The sequence below is a fragment of the Lepus europaeus genome, chromosome 9, assembly GCF_033115175.1.
Source record: "Lepus europaeus isolate LE1 chromosome 9, mLepTim1.pri, whole genome shotgun sequence".
In the NCBI taxonomy this organism is placed as follows: Eukaryota; Metazoa; Chordata; class Mammalia; order Lagomorpha; family Leporidae; genus Lepus; species Lepus europaeus.
Genome location: NC_084835.1, coordinates 49,556,268 through 49,572,219, shown reverse-complemented (window position 1 = coordinate 49,572,219; position 15,952 = coordinate 49,556,268). Strand labels below are relative to the sequence as shown.

At 41.2% G+C, this 15,952-nt stretch overlaps 1 protein-coding gene and 1 pseudogene across 1 annotated transcript; one reads left to right on the top strand and one right to left on the bottom strand.

Annotated features, from left to right (window-relative positions):
• Nucleotides 1-702: 702 nt before the first annotated feature.
• Nucleotides 703-1,375, bottom strand: LOC133766531 (MICOS complex subunit MIC26-like). The gene has a single exon (XM_062200208.1). The coding sequence runs from the start codon at nucleotides 1,364-1,366 to the stop codon at nucleotides 770-772; it is 597 nt and encodes a 198-aa protein (XP_062056192.1). The 5' UTR covers nucleotides 1,367-1,375; the 3' UTR covers nucleotides 703-769.
• Nucleotides 1,376-11,982: 10,607 nt separating this feature from the next.
• Nucleotides 11,983-12,330, top strand: LOC133766530 (transcription elongation factor A protein-like 8; annotated as a pseudogene).
• Nucleotides 12,331-15,952: the final 3,622 nt, after the last annotated feature.

Sequence of the window (15,952 nt, the reverse complement as noted above, 5' to 3'; positions counted from 1 at the left end):
GCCATTTGGGGAGTGAACCAGCAGATGGAAGCCCTCTCTCTCTCTCTCTCTCTCTCCCGGCCTCTGCCTCTCTGTAATTCTGCCTTTCAAAGAAATAAATAAATCTTTTTTTTTTAAACTTAGATTTTAATTATGTACATAAATAGCAACATGAGAACGAGACATTCTAAGGCCCATACAGTATCTTTAGGTAAAGGGGGTTTGGATCAGTCTGCTTGTAGTATGGCATCCCCAAGATAAAAGAGTCCTAGGATAGCTTTTCCTGAAGAAGAAAGTCAGTTGACTACATTCAGTATTGACTCTTCTGCATTTGACTGTAGAAATACCGATTTCCTGGGCCGGCGCCCTGGCTCAACAGGCTAATCCTCCGCCTAGTGGCGCCGGCACACCGGGTTCTAGTCCTGGTCGGGGCGCCAGATTCTGTCCCCGTTGTCCCTCTTCCAAGCCAGCTCTCTGCTGTGGCCCGGGAAGGCAGTGGAGGATGGCCCAAGTGCTTGGGCCCTGCACCCCATGGGAGACCAGGAGAAGCACCTGGCTCTTGCCTTCGGATCAGCGTGGTGCGCAGGCCGCAGCACGCCAGCCGCCCCACCCATTGGAAGGTGAACCAATGGCAAAGGAAGACCTTTCTCTCTGTCTCTCTCTCACTGTCCACTCTGCCTGTCAAAATAAATAAATAAATAAATACAAATAAAAAAAAGAAATACCAATTTCCCATGTGGTGCTTTTTGTTTACCTACAACTCATTAAAATGAGCACATCATGGAGTTTTCTACTTATTTCCAGGTGAATTCTTCACATTTCCTGGCTTTTGAAAGTTCTCCTTGCACAAATCTTCTACAACGATGTATCCTCGTAAACCCCAGTCATACAATTTCTCCGCACTGACCTGGGCAAATGCGATGGTTTGTTGTGGGTAATAGATAGAGGCAGCTAATCCCATGAAACCAGGAGGATGCACCAGCTTCTTTATTTTTGAACCTCTAGCCAAAAGAAGTCCAACAAGGCCAGCCAAACCAATAACACCAAGTCTTGGGAAAAAACCAGGAGGTGCATTTTGGAGATATTCATAGCTGTCTAATCCCCATTGAGCCAAACTCTGCATCTTGGGCTTAGTTTGAGAGTACATTTCCTGACACCAGCTTGTATATGGCTCGAAATGATGTCGAAGCTGTGAGATGCTTTCTTCCAGTTGGGTCTTTGGCTCCTCCACATACTTGGACTGACCCTCAGGAACCAAGCAGAGTGAAAGCTCATCAACCTTCATGGAGCTTTTGTGAGGCGAGTCCTTTTTTGGTGCTGCGTAGACTCTGAAAGTGAGCAGGCTCAGGCTGGCTGGGCCCAGGGACCTCTGAATTACCTTGAACATGTTGCTGGCAGCGGCCAAAATAAATAAATCTTAACAACAAAACAAACAAACAAACAAAAACCTGCCTAAGTGCCACAGTATGTAAATAATTTCAAGAGCATCCTTTTTTTTTTTTTCCCAAACAAAAGACACTGGAAGATGCAACAGGTATTTTTTGAATACATTTAAAAGAATCAGAAGAAATTTAATTTAATTTATAAAAGAAGTACAAAAAAAGATTATATTGAGATACTGTCATTAAGATGAATTCCAGGCCGGCACCGCAGCTCAATAGGCTAATCCTCTGCCTGCGGCGTTGGCACACTGGGTTCTAGTCCTGGTCGGGGGCCGGATTCTGTCCCAGCTGCCCCTCTTCCAGGCCAGCTCTCTGCTGTGGCCCAGAGTGCAGTTGAGGATGGCCCAAGTCCTTGGGTCCTGCACCCCATGGGAGACCAGGAGAAGCACCTGGCTCCTGGCTTTGGCTCAGCACGTTGCACCAGTCGCAGCGTGGCAGCCATTGGAGGGTGAACCAACGGCAAAGGAAGACCTTTCTCTCTGTCTCTCTCTCTCACTGTCCACTCTGTCAAAAAAAAAAAAAAAGATGAATTCCAAAAATGGAACCCTTATGGAATAATATTTATAATATTATAAATTTTAAAAAGTCTAACTCTCTGGGGCTGGCGCCATGGCTCATTTGGTTAATCCTCTGCCTGGGGTGCCGGCATCCCACATGGGCGCCGGGTTCTAGTCCTGGTTGCTCCTCTTCCAGTCCAGCTCTCTGCTGTGGCCCAGGAAGGCAGTGCAGGATGGCCCATGTCCTTGGGCCCTACACCCCATGGGAGACCAGCAGGAAGCACCTGGCTCCTGGCTTCAGATCAGTGCAGTGCTGGCTGTAGCGGCCATTTGTGGGGTGAACCAGCGGAAGGAAGCCCTTTCTCTCTGTCTCTCTCTCTCTCACTGTCTAACCCTATCTGTCAAATAAAAAAAAAAAAAAAGGCTAAAAGTCCTACTCCCAACCTTTGCAAGAAGTGAGTAGTCTATGGAATTGTGTCTATTTCTTCTTTCTTGTTTTTTTTTTCTAAATTCTATATGTCAAACATTTACTTTAAGAGAAACTTTACCATAGTACCCCCAGTTTTCTTCTTATGAAATTAAACATCAAATATTGCATAAATACCTGAAACCCAAGGCAGCCAACTCACCAAAAATGACCAGTGTTCTGAATCTAGTATGTATGCATCAGATTGCTTTTTACATTATGTTGCATATTAAATTCATTAAAACAAGTTACTCTTTTATGATCCAGTGCTAGAAATAATGAAGATCAAGTAGTATATGTTGTTTTGTAACTTTTAAAGCTCAATATTGGGCTTTGAGATTTATTCATGTTATTACATGTTGATTTAGTTCATTTATTTTAACTGTAGCATAACTCTCTCATATAATGAACATAAATATATTAGTTCATTGCCTTATTTAGGTCATTTTAGAGGATTGTTATTATCATAAGCAATACAATAGTGATCATATTTGTAAATAAGTTTGTACAAAGAGTAATACTGAAAATATTTAACATTCAGAATAATTTGGGTACTGTCCAATCAGAATACATTCCCTACAACTCAGAATTAGCTAACCCTGAAAAAAAATGGCATCACGGAGTATACTGACTATAGGCAAGTGCATTTTTCCAGAACAGACATCTAGACACTAAACTGCATAATCAAATTAAACTTTTTAAAAGTTTATACATACACACATACAAATATATGTACATACAAAGTTTATACATCACATCTTTAAACTTCTATTTTGACACTGCAAAACTTTTATTTGAATTTCAATGTCCATGATAGTGAGACTCATTCTTATTGTCTAATTAAAGTTCCCTTCCTTCCTTCCTTTGTCTCTCTCTCCCTCCTTCCCTCCCTCCTTTCCTCCGTCCTTCTCCCCTCCTCTCCTGTCCCTTCCCCTCCCCTCCCCTTGGCAGAGAGATAGAACGACAGACACACAGAGAGAGATCTTTCAACTGCTGGTTCACTCCCCAAATGGCCACAATGGCAAGGGCCGTGCCAGGCTGAAGGCAGAAACTAGGTGCCTCATCTGGGTCTCTCATGCAGGTACAGGGGCACAAGCACTTGGGTCACCCTCTGCTGCTTTTCCAGGTGCATTATTAGCAGGGAGCTGAATCAGAAGAGGAGCAGCAGAACACTCGCTATCTCACACACACACACACACACACCAAAAAAAAAAAAAAAAAAAAAAGGAAAAGAAAATGGACTCAGAAGCAGCGCTAGGACTCAAACCTTGGCATTCCAATATAGGATGGCTGGTGTCCCAAGCAGTGCCAACCACTGCACCAGATGCAGGCCCTTACATATCTTTTTTCCTTTTAATGTTTATTTTATTTTGTTTGAAAGGCAGACTGACAGATAGACAGAGGGAGACAGAGAGAGAGAGAGAGAGAGAATGAGAATCTTCCATCCATTGATTCATTCTTCTAATGGCTGGAACAGCCAGATCTGCGCCAGGTCAAAGCCAGGAGTCAAGAACTCTCTCTGCTTCTCACATGAATGTTAGGGGCCCAAGTACCTGGGCCACCTTCTATGGCCTTGGCACACACATTAGCAGGAAGCTGGATTAGAAGCAGAGAAGCTGGAATTGAAACAGTGCTCCAAAACGGGCTGCTAATATAGAAAGCAGCAGCTATGCCACAATGCCAGCCCCTACATTTAATTCATAAGTTCTATCCATTTTTCTCTTTATTTGTATTTTTATATTGGTTTGTAGATCTCTTTTTGCCTTCTCAATATTAATATTTTACAGATATATTCTCAGATCATTAATTTTCTTTAAACTTTGTTGTGATGTCTTTTGTTATACAGATTTTCTTATATCTTCTTGTACCTTTTATTAAAATGAAATATTGATGTTTCTGATTTTATTATTCATTAATATTCTTAAAATGTTACTTTTAATATAGGATACACAGTGAAATTTAACATACATATAAACAATATTCTTATTTTTCAAAAGACTATTTATTTGAACGACACAGTTATAGAGAGGCAAAGGCAGAAAGATGGGCCGGCGCCGCAGCTCACTAGGCTAATTCTCTGCCTTGCGGCGCCGGCACACCGGGTTCTAGTCCTGGTTGGGGCACCGATCCTGTCCCGGTTGCCCCTCTTCCGGGCCAGCTCTCTGCTGTGGCCCGGAGTGCAGTGGAGGATGGCCCAAGTGCTTGGGCCCTGCACCCCATGGGAGACCAGGAGAAGCACCTGGCTCCGGCCATCGGATCAGCGCGGTGCGCCAGCCGCAGCGTGCCTATCGCGGCGGCCATTGGAGGGTGAACCAACGGCAAAAGGAAGACCTCTCTGTCTCTCTCTCACTGTCCACTCTGCCTGTCAAAAATTAAAAAAAAGCCGGCGCCGTGGCTCAACAGGCTAATCCTCCGCCTTGCAGCGCCGGCACACCGGGTTCTAGTCCCGGTCAGGGCACCGATCCTGTCCCAGTTGCCCCTCTTCCAGGCCAGCTCTCTGCTGTGGCCAGGGAGTGCAGTGGAGGATGGCCCAGGTCCTTGGGCCCTGCACCCCATGGGAGACCAGGATAAGCACCTGGCTCCTGCCATCAGAACAGCGCGGTGCGCCGGCCGCAGCGCGCTACCGCGGCGGCCATTGGAGGATGAACCAACAGCAAAAGGAAGACCTTTCTCTCTGTCTCTCTCTCACTGTCCACTCTGCCTGTCAAAAATTAAAAAAATAAATAAATAAATAAATAAAAATTTTAAAAAAAGGCAGAAAGAGACATCTTTCATCTGCTGGTTCACTTCTCAGATGACCACAATGGCTGGAGCTGGGTCAAAAGGAAGCCGGGAGCCAGAAGCTTCTTCTGGGTCTCCCACACAGGTGCAGGGGCCTAAGGACTTGGGCCATCATCTACTGCTTTCCCAGGCCATAGCAGAGAGCTGGATCAGAAGTGAAGTAGCTGGGACTTGAACCGGTGCCCATATGGGATGCCGGCACTGCAGGCAGTGACCTTACCTGCTACCCTACAGCACTAGTGCCTACAATATTCTTTTATTTTAAAAAGTATTATTCATTCCAACATTCTGTTAAATCTTTTGAGGCTATCAAATATAATTCCCACTCATAACTTTGCACAAACTTTTCTTAGATTGTGTCAGTTTGGTCTTTCCTAATTTAATTTCTCTCATTAACAAATTCCTCAGAATTTCCCAACTTTTTTTTCCCCACCAAAACTGTTACATACTTGTTTTATTTCCTTGGAATTTCAAAAATTGGGGTTGGGTTAGAAAATTGTGTGCTCAGTTGGGCATCTTACTCTACCAGGGGTGGAGAATCATTTTTCTGCCAAGGATTATTTGGATATTTATAACATCATTAAAGAGCCATAGAAAATTATCAACTTAAAATGTACCCTGCTATAAATCTATTGATTTTCGAGTCCTGTCTGCCTTTGCTACAGGCTTTATATGGCCCATGGGCCAGATGTTCCCCATCCCTGCTAAATTTTTCAAAAGCACTTTTAGGTCCAAGCATTTGGAGTAACAATTAAATTGCCGCTTGGGACACTCGCCTCCTGTATTGAAGCACCTGGTTCTAGTCCTGGGTCTTCCAGTTCCTATCTAATTGTTTGCTATTGCCAACTCTGAAGGCTGCAGATGATGGCTCAAATACTTGAGTCCCTGCCACACTCATGGCAAACTCCAGGTTCAGTTCCGGGTTCCTGGCTTCAACCTGGCCAAACCCAACTCTAGTTTCCAGGCTTATTATGAGCCTTTGGAGAGTGAACCAGCAGGTGGGAGATCTCTCTGTGTCTTTCTCTTTTAAAAAAAAATAAAATCAAAATAAATCAATAAAATTGTAAAAAGTCTTTTTGAAGGCTAATTACCAGAAATATTTTGTTGTTGTTGTTGTTTTGGCAAGCAGAGTTAGACAGTGAGAGAGAGAGAGACAGAGAGAAAGGTCTTCCTTTTTCCATTGGTTCACCCCCCAAGTGGCCACTACTGCCAGCACGTTGGGCCGGCGCACTGCACAGGCGTAGGATTAGCCTAGTGAGCCGTGGCGCAGGCCTAATTACCAGAAATATTCACTATACAACTGAGTGTTAGTTTAACTAACTTTAAGAATTACAAAGAAAAAATGGAATTTTACTAGTACAGGTTCTTCAAGAGACAGATACAAAGAGGGGATTGCATTTGCAAGGAATAAAGAAAACACTTAAAATGGAAATTATGGACAACACAAGGATAGCCTGGGAAAGCTGACAAACTGGAGGCAAGTCTTATCTTAAATAAAGGAAAGAAGGAGGTTGGCAGGACTCTTGAGTCCTTGAGACAAAGTCAGCCATACAAGACTCTTGTATCTCCTAAGAATGAGTCTGTCTTAGCAACCCAGAAATGCTGAGTCATTAGCTGGCAACCACTCATGTGACCTGAGGCTGATGGCTTTCTGAGGCACTCAAGCCCTCAGTCAATTGCAATCTCTGCAGCTGGAGATCTGAGAGGCTCATTCTTATAGCCGCCAGGGTGATGTATACATTGTCCCTGTGTCATTGAGACTTATGAGATTTGAACTTCATCAAGTTGTATTAAGTATGTTTTCGTTTATTATGTAACCTTCAGAGTGGCAGGCATTGCATCTCAGTATATCATCAACAGTACCTGCAGGATGGTGGTCACTGATTTTATTGCAAAGTATTTAAAATAACAATACTGTTATAATAACACCCATTCAATTCCTAGTATGATATTCAATGGGACTACTGATCATAGAAGAGTGCCAATTTTATTTGGTGTTTATAAATACTACAAGAACTAAAGGGTATTTTTAATCCCTTAATGTGCTGAACAGATTCATAATCTTTTCACTCAATTTAGTTCAATATATTAAAAATCAGTAAACAAATTATGATAGAAATATCATATTGAGCAATAGAACTCATGACCAGCAGGTTTTCCAAAATTTCTAAACACTAGATCATTATTGACATGAATTGTTCTGTTAAACATTTTGATCAGATTTTCTGTATTCTATAATTTTATCTTTCTTTGCTTCATCATTTGTGGTTCTTTTTCCTTCCTCAGTAGCTGAATTACTCTTTATTGCACGTGCCTAATTCACTTAATTTTTCATTCTCAACAAGGTTGCTTTTCTTCTTACATTTTTGTGTTCTTTTCTAAAACTTCTGTAATTCCAGGTTTTTAGTAGCTACTGAAATAAATGTGATATTCCAGGTACAGTCTGCTCAACTGTGGAGAGAAGCAGACAATTATCTCTCCTCTTGGTTCATGACAGGATGCCTTTTCAACCCCAAATAGCACAGCAATTCTTGACTGGCAGCATAGACTGCAAATCCACATCTAATTTGCCATCCAAAATCACTTTCCCTGTCACTCTTACTCCTTCAGATGTCTAGACAATGCAGAAAAATCTTACATACTTTTGTTATTTTTCACTGAGCATATCCCACTTAACAAATGCCACTCTTCATGCTGTTAACTACATGTGTCATGAATCTGTATTTATTTTCAACTGTTAACTCTTGTTTATAATTTAAAGTAATGTTAAAATATTTGTGAAAATATCATGGCTGGGTACATGGTAGATTCTGTTACTATTGAATAAATGTATGTTAAATTAAAAACATCAATGAGTGGATTTCTTTAATTTTTCATAAAAATGCTAAGGGGCATTTTACATGGCATAGACTATTCTGATTCCTTATTAAAATTTATTATATCTTAAATAGCATTTGTTCATGTAAAAAGTAATGTTCACTCATTAAACAAATGAGAAAATATGAGCACACTAATATATATATACAAGAGAAATGAAAAGAGCTATACTATAGATGTATATATTATGTGCATATACATAATGTATATATATTTATAACCGCAGTCATAAATTTGAACACATACACTACATATCAATTATGTAAATGCAGAATCATTCTTGTAAGTATTACACATTTTATATACTTTCATGTATGTATTTCAGCATTTTATATGTAGGTACCCACAAAGAGATAAACATAATAGCATTTCTAGTTGGATCATTTCCCATAGATTTAAGCCTATGGTGGGATTGCAGCTATAAACTAATGTAACCTGTCGATGCATGTTTACCTCCTCAGTAGGCATTTTAGACAACAAATTTTCCTTCCATTGTCCTTTTCTTTCATATGGCCAGTCTCAAGAATTCCAACCCAGAAGATTTCAAGGTATACACATTTTGCCCATGAACCTGCATATTTCTGCTTGATGTCCAGAAACAGTAAATAAGTACAAGATGCTTTTAAAATGACACCATCTTACTTTTGTTCTGGAAGTGTTCAGAGAGCAGTCTTTCCAACAAGCTGAAGGAATACTGAAAAGAGATCTCCTAAAATATTACTTACAACACAGAACAAAAACTTGAGAGGGGAGGCTGGCACGGTGCTGAAGTCGCTGCCTGCAGTGCTGGCATCCCTTATGGGTACTAGTTTGAGTCCCGCTGATCCACTTCCAATTCAGCTCCCTGATGGTGCACCTAGGGAAGCCTGGAGAATGGCTCAAGTGCTTGGGCTCCTGTACCCATGTGGGAAAGCTAAAATAAACTTCTGGCTCCTGGCTTCAGATCAGCCCAGGTCTGGCTGTCATGGCCATTTTGGGAAGTGAACCAATAGATGGAAGTTCTCTATCTATTGCTCTCTCTCTCTCTCGCTCGCTCGCTCTGTAACTCTGCCTTTCAAATGCATAAATAAATCTAAAAAAAAAAACAACAACAAACAAACAAGAGGGGCTGGGTTTGTGATGCATTACACAGCCACTTATATCCCTGACATCTGAGTGCTGTTTAGAGGCCTGGCTTGCTTGCTTCTGATCCACTTCTTGTTTTCGTTTGTTTGTTTGTTTGTTTGTTTTGACAGGCAGAGTGGACAGTGAGACAGAGAGAGACAGAGAGAAAGGTCTTCCTTTTGCCATTGGTTCACCCTCCAATGGCCGCTGCGGCCGGCACACCTCGCTGATCCAAAGCCAGGAGCCAGGTGCTTCTCCTGGTCTCCCATGCGGGTGCAGGGCCCAAGGACCTGGGCCATCCTCCACTGCACTCACGGGCCATAGCAGAGAGCTGGACAGGAAGAGGAGCGACCAGGACAGAATCCAGCACCCCGACTGGGACTAGAACCCTGTGTGCCGGTGCCGCAGGCGGAGGATTAGCCTATTGAGCCGCGGCACCAGCCCCACTTCTTAGTAATGCAGCTGGGAGGGCAGAAGAAGGACCAAGTACTTGGGCCCCTACCACTCATGTGGGAGACCAGGATGCAGTTCCTGGCTCCTGGAATCAGCCTGGCCCAGACCTGACTGTTGTGGATCTTTGGGGAGTGAACCATGAATGGAAGACTCTCTGTCTTGCCCTGTCTCTCTGTTGTTCTGCCTTTCAAACAACAGTGATGTACACACACACACACACAAAACAACTTGAGAAAAATCAGTATGTTTCCAGAAAGCCTCAGCCTAGAATATCAGGTATCTCAGAGTCATCATACTCAGGCACCTTGAAGGATGTCAGGTGATTAAAACATCTGTTTGATCATGAAGGAAACCAGGGATGGATTTCAATGTGTTAAAAGCCTGCATCAAAATCATGTAGATTTGAGGCTGGCGCCGTGGCTTAACAGGCTAATCCTCCACCTGCGGCGCCGGCACACCGGGTTCTAGTCCCGGTCAGGGCGCCGGATTCTGTCCCGGTTGCCCCTCTTCCAGGCCAGCTCTCTGCTATGGCCCGGGAAGGCAGTGGAGGATGGCCCAAGTGCTTGGGCCCTGCACCTCATGGGAGACCAGGAGAAGCTCCTGGCTCCTGGCTTTGGATCAGTGTGATGCGCCTGCCGCAGCGGCCATTGGAGGGTGAACCAACGGCAAAAAGGAAGACCTTTCTCTCTGTCTCTCTCTCTCACTATCCACTCTGCCTGTCAAAAAAAAAAAAAAATCATGTAGATTTGAGAGTGTAACCCCAAACCCTTACTTGAGACTCTGTCATCTTTCATGTTTGCTTACAAACCAGAGACCCTACCCCACATGCAGACAGGCTTATTTGGCCATCATTGTTGTCACTCTTGTTGTCATGTATTATTAATTGTATTATTTGATAAGATTTATATATTTAAAGGTAAAAGTATGGGGAATATGAGACAAACACATATGGAACCACAATTCTAAAACTTGCTTTGAACTGAGTGGTAGCTATGAAGATATAATCTTCGAGTGCATGACAATCTCCTCTGGACCCCTTGAATCAGTGTGTCACCTACACAGTCATTGCACACATTTGAATTTGTGACCATGTACTACTCCAAGTAGCTTCCCTATCATTAAAGTATATTAAAGTGAAGACAAACATCAGAAAGAAAATAATCTTCCTATAACATTACTCATAGCTTTCCCAAGATCTTAGATTATGAACTCTTTCATCAATTGCAAAACTATTACAGTGTATTTTGGCTTTGTGCCCCTTTACTATGATAATATTTCAGTGGTTACAATCTAAATTCTTGTTTTAAAAAAAGGAATATTTATTTGAAGGTCAGAGTTGCACAGAGAAAGGGAGATATCTTCCATTCGCTGGTATACTCCCATAATAGCTGAGGCCAGGCCAGGCCATGCCGAAGTCAGGAGCCAGGAGTTTCTTTCAGGTCTCCCACACAGGTAGCAGGGTCCTAAATACTTTTGTTGATTTTTCAAGGCCATTAGCAGGGAGCTGGATCAAAAGTGGAGCAACCAGGACTTGAACCAGTGACCATGTGGGATGCCAGCACCACAAGCAAGCAGTGGCTTAACCTGCTTAGCCACAATGCCAGCCCTCTAAATTTCTCTTAATACAGGGCCTTTCATGCTATGCTAAATCATGATTAAAATCATGATTCTTCCAGTACAGTGACTGAGGAACTTTCCTGCTGTGGCCCTATGGAGAGTCTATCTCTTTACTCTGACTCAGGAGTCTTTTTTTTACTTTTAATTTGATTACAAGATTGTAGCATTTTCATATATGATTATTTGTCCTTTCAAGAACCTTGTGCTTAAACTTTTTGATTCTCAATGTTTCTGTTAGGCAGCAAAGGTCCACTCTCTGACCAAGAGTGAGCAAGGGGAAACAAAGTCAGTACTTAGTGTTTCCATTGTTTAATGCTCCAACAATGATTCTGTGCTCCATTTCTCAGACACTTCTCCCTTGAGCAGCTCTGTGGATTGGCTAAAAGAAGTCATTCACATTCTTCTCAGCACTCTCTCATCACGGAGACAAAAATCTCAATGTCTCGCGTCACTGTAAGTCAGATTTTCCAGATGAGGTTTCCAAGAGATGGATTTCACAACTGTCCCATCTGAATGAAAAAGACTATTCATGGAAAATGTTGGAGAAGACATGAGCATTCTCAATCACTGTTAGTGGACATTTAAATTAGTAAAAAAAAATAAATAAAAAATAAAAAAACCTTCAAGCTCCCCATCGCAGAAGGAGGCAAGTGCTCCTTCAGGACTGTGGGTCTTTTGGGTGTGACAGAAATCCAGGAGAGGGAAACAAGAGGAAAACCTGCAGGATCAACTTATTCAAAAAGGAAATAATGCAAAAATACTCAACATGCAAAAGTCTTGTGAATAAAATGAAGGAAAACCACAGAGCATGCCAAAGGCCCAGAAAGACCGCTATACATGAGAAGTACCACTGGAGGCAGAAGGAAATCTTGAACCTTCCCAAGAAGCAAGCCAGGAGGCAGAAGGAACCCTTGGACAAGAATCAACTCACCTCCATCTAGGATTTAAAGAGGACACTCCCACTAGGCATTTGGAGCCTGAAAAAATGAGAAGAGGAGTAGATGAGTTGGAAAAGTTTAGGGAAGAGATAAGAGTAAGAAATAAGTTTGAGATGATGCACTGGAAGCAAAGACATTCATGCAGCCAACTTTATCCTGTGTGTTTTAGGCCTTGAATTCTTTTTTGTCTGATACTAAAATCTGGTCCTGCTTTCATTCTGTTAGCACTATCTGATGTGTCTTTGACCTTCATTTGACTTTTAGTCATCTGGGGGTATTTTATTTTAGGTAATTTCCCTGTTACCAGCATCTCATTGGATTTTGATCCATCTTCTAGTCTGTTTTCCAATTAGGAAGTTTCACACATATACATGGAAACACATTGCAAAGTAAAACATATCAGGTTACAAAGCAACATATTAAGTATCAGCCTACACATGTAGAATGAAATTCCAAACTGTGCATGTGTGTGTGTGTGTGTTTGTATGTGTATACATACAATCATATATCAAAAGCCTAACTGTTTCTGTGTAGTATTGTGAGGAGTCAGATGGGTGAATAGGCAGGTTGATCCTGGTGGAAAACGAGAAAAGGGGAGTCCCTCTAAGAGAGTACAAAATACTTGCCCTGCCTAAAGTTATCTTTAGCAAGATCAAAATTGCCTGTCCCACTCTTCGGGAGCTTCCAATCTCATCATGAAAACAGTAAAGGAGTGGTGATGGTTTTTTAGTCTTTTTTTTCTTTTTTTTTTTTTATTTGACAGGTAGAGATAGACATTGAGAGAGAGAGAAACAGAGAGAAAGGTCATCTTCTGTTGGTTCACCCCCAAAATGGCCACTATGGCCAGAGCTATGCAGATCCAAAACCAGGAGCCAAGTGCTTCTTCCTGGTCTCCCATGCGGGTGCAGGAGCCCAAGCACTTGGGCCATCCTCCACTGCCTTCCCGGGCCACAGCAGAGAGCTGGACTGGAGAGCAACCGGTACTAGAACTCGGTGCCCATATAGGATGCTGGCGCTGCAGGCGGATGATTAACCAATTGAGCCACAGCACCAGCCCTTTTTTTTCTTTTTTCTTTTTCTTTTCTTTTTTCCTTTGTTTTTTGTTTTTTTTAGTCTTATAATGCAAGCTTGAAAGGACAGACGAGATTCCCAACGTGGACCCTTGATGGGTTTTGTCCCACCTTGTGACTGACTGTTAGCTGATTTTTCCCAAAAATTGTGCTTCAAAAACCGCACTACCACCAGCCCCTCAGGTTTGCCTCTCTTGGAACATCCCTCTAGGCAGCTTCAGCAGGAGGTCTCTGATTTAAATAAATCTCGTTTTTCTCTCTGCCTCGTCCATGTGGAAATTCTTCTTCCATGTGAGACAAAGAACTGAGGTAACCTTCCTCCACCACCATGTCACCTGTAACAGTGTGAAGTGTTGTTTGCTTTGCTTTTTGCTTATGTGTATTTTTTTATGAAATTCTGTGTCTCTCACACACAAAAAGTGATAGAAATTTTTTTAATGCATAAGTTAAACAATTTTGTAACCAGCTTATGTGGGCAATGGGTGCAAACTAAACTCTTGAAAGAGCTATACCAAAAAAAAAAAAAATGTAAACCTCAAATTAATTCTAGAATAAAAGTGGCAGGTATTGTAGATTAAAGAAAAGCTTTTTTGGGAAACTTTTTGGTAACATCTTCTACTCAATGAATTAAGCATTTTACTTCAAGTGATGTTCTCAAAAGAAATGAATACATGTTATTTACCAAAAAATAAACTAAAAAACACAAAAAGACTTAAAGAACAATTCTTAGTCCAATAAAAACAGCCCAAATATCAATGAATGGTGAAATAAATTATTGATAATTATAAAATAAAATATATATACAGAAAGAACAAACATAACTATATTCAACCAAAATCTAGAAAAGTATAATTGTAATATTTAATAAAACAAGTCAAACACAAGAGTGCCTACTCCATAATTCCACTTCACTAAGGTTAAAAACTAGAAAAAAACTAACCTTTGGTGTTAGAAGTCAAGATCTGGTTTCCAGAATCTGGAGCGGCAGGGGAGGATCCTTAGGTGCTGCTCTTGTTTCAGCTCCTAATCTGGATATTGGTTCCACATGTGTTCAATCCATGGGCATTCAATTATGGTGCACTTGTGACTGGAAATTATGCCATAGTTTAAATAAAAGTTTACTGAGAGAGAGAGAGAGATGGAGAGACATGTCTGGCAAAGCCCCTTTGGCTCTTGTTTCTGGCAGAAACACAGGTGTGAGTTGTTTCTGGGCAAAAGGCTTATTGAGATCTTGAGGATGAACCTATAAATGAAGATAGCAGTGTGAAAAGACAGCAAGTGCCTGGGTAGCAGATGATGTCCTTGAACAACAACTGTGCTTACTTTGGGTGCTTATTTCCAGACTTCTGGTCTGAGACAAATTCACTCTTTAACTATTTTAAATACTATTTGTTGATTGTATCCTGCTCCCTATCAAGTTCAATTTCCCTTCATGTAAATTCAATCCAAACCCATAAACTTGGCAGTTTTTGGTAGTCCAAGAGAACATAATGGTGGAAAATCTTTACACTAAAGTTAAAAATAAGGTATAGATTTTCTTTCTTTTTTAAAAAATTTTTATAACACAGGCTATATTAACTGTCAAAGTGTCTGGTGTGTTTGGTATAAACACAAATGTTCTTGTTTGCTGAAAGAATATGTTCAGTTTTACATTCTCCTGACATCTTCCATGTGCCCTTTGAGCCTTCTCTGCTAACCTTAATAGCATTAATTACGATCAGTTGTCTTTATCTATTCCACACGGCAGTATGTAAGTTGTTCAGTGAAAAGATCTGACTATACCCTCAGCATTTACTACAAACTTTTGTAAAGAAAGGACTTGTTCAATACAGACTTGATAAGTGTTGGGTGAATGCATTAAAACCAGTTTCAGAGCCATGGCGCAGCAGGGGGTGCAGGAGATACATGCTCTTTCTGGCTACCATGTAGTAATCATTCTTTTCTTTTTCAGAGGCTGCAAAGATTCTCTCTAAAAAATATTAAGTTATAAATATTTTCAGATTTTCAGGCCAAATGGTCTTAGCATAGAAAATTGCTAACTTTTGTGTTTGTGAGCTTAAAGTAAGGTGAAATTCCAATTGCCCACTCCTACTAATGAATATAGAGGAATTCGAAGTTTCCATTCTTTATGGTAAATCAAAAGGATAAAAGTTAGAGAATGTTGCCAAATTCAGTCTGGTTGGTCCCTTCTCTCCCTTCTCTCTAGAACTTTGAATTCAGGGCAAATAACACAAAGAATAAAAGACAGCAGGAAGCCATTAATTGAGGCCATGGGAAACTGTTGATGACACTTTTCCTGTTCTAACACTATCCTGGTACTTTTGGCTTCTCACATTTCAATAGCTCTGATTTTATTATTTTAATGATTTGTCAACTTTAAAATGCAGGTTTTACTTAAAATATAAATTTGCATACATTTTTGAAAAATTGGGAAAATCATACAGACCATAGCACTGGTTAATCTATTTAAACTAAACATGTTTGTCACATTCCCATCACTTCCAATCACTTTCCCTCCTGTGAGGCTAAGTATCAGTTGTCATTTTCTATCACACAGGTGTTGTTTTTCTTAGCTTAGCTTCACTCAGTTATGGTCCCTAACCAGTATGTGTAGAGATCTGAAGATTTCAGCTATTGATATAAGTCATCATAATATGCTTTTATTTGGGGCAGCCATTTGGCATGGTGGTTAATAAGATGCCATTTGGGACATCAGAGTACTTGAGTT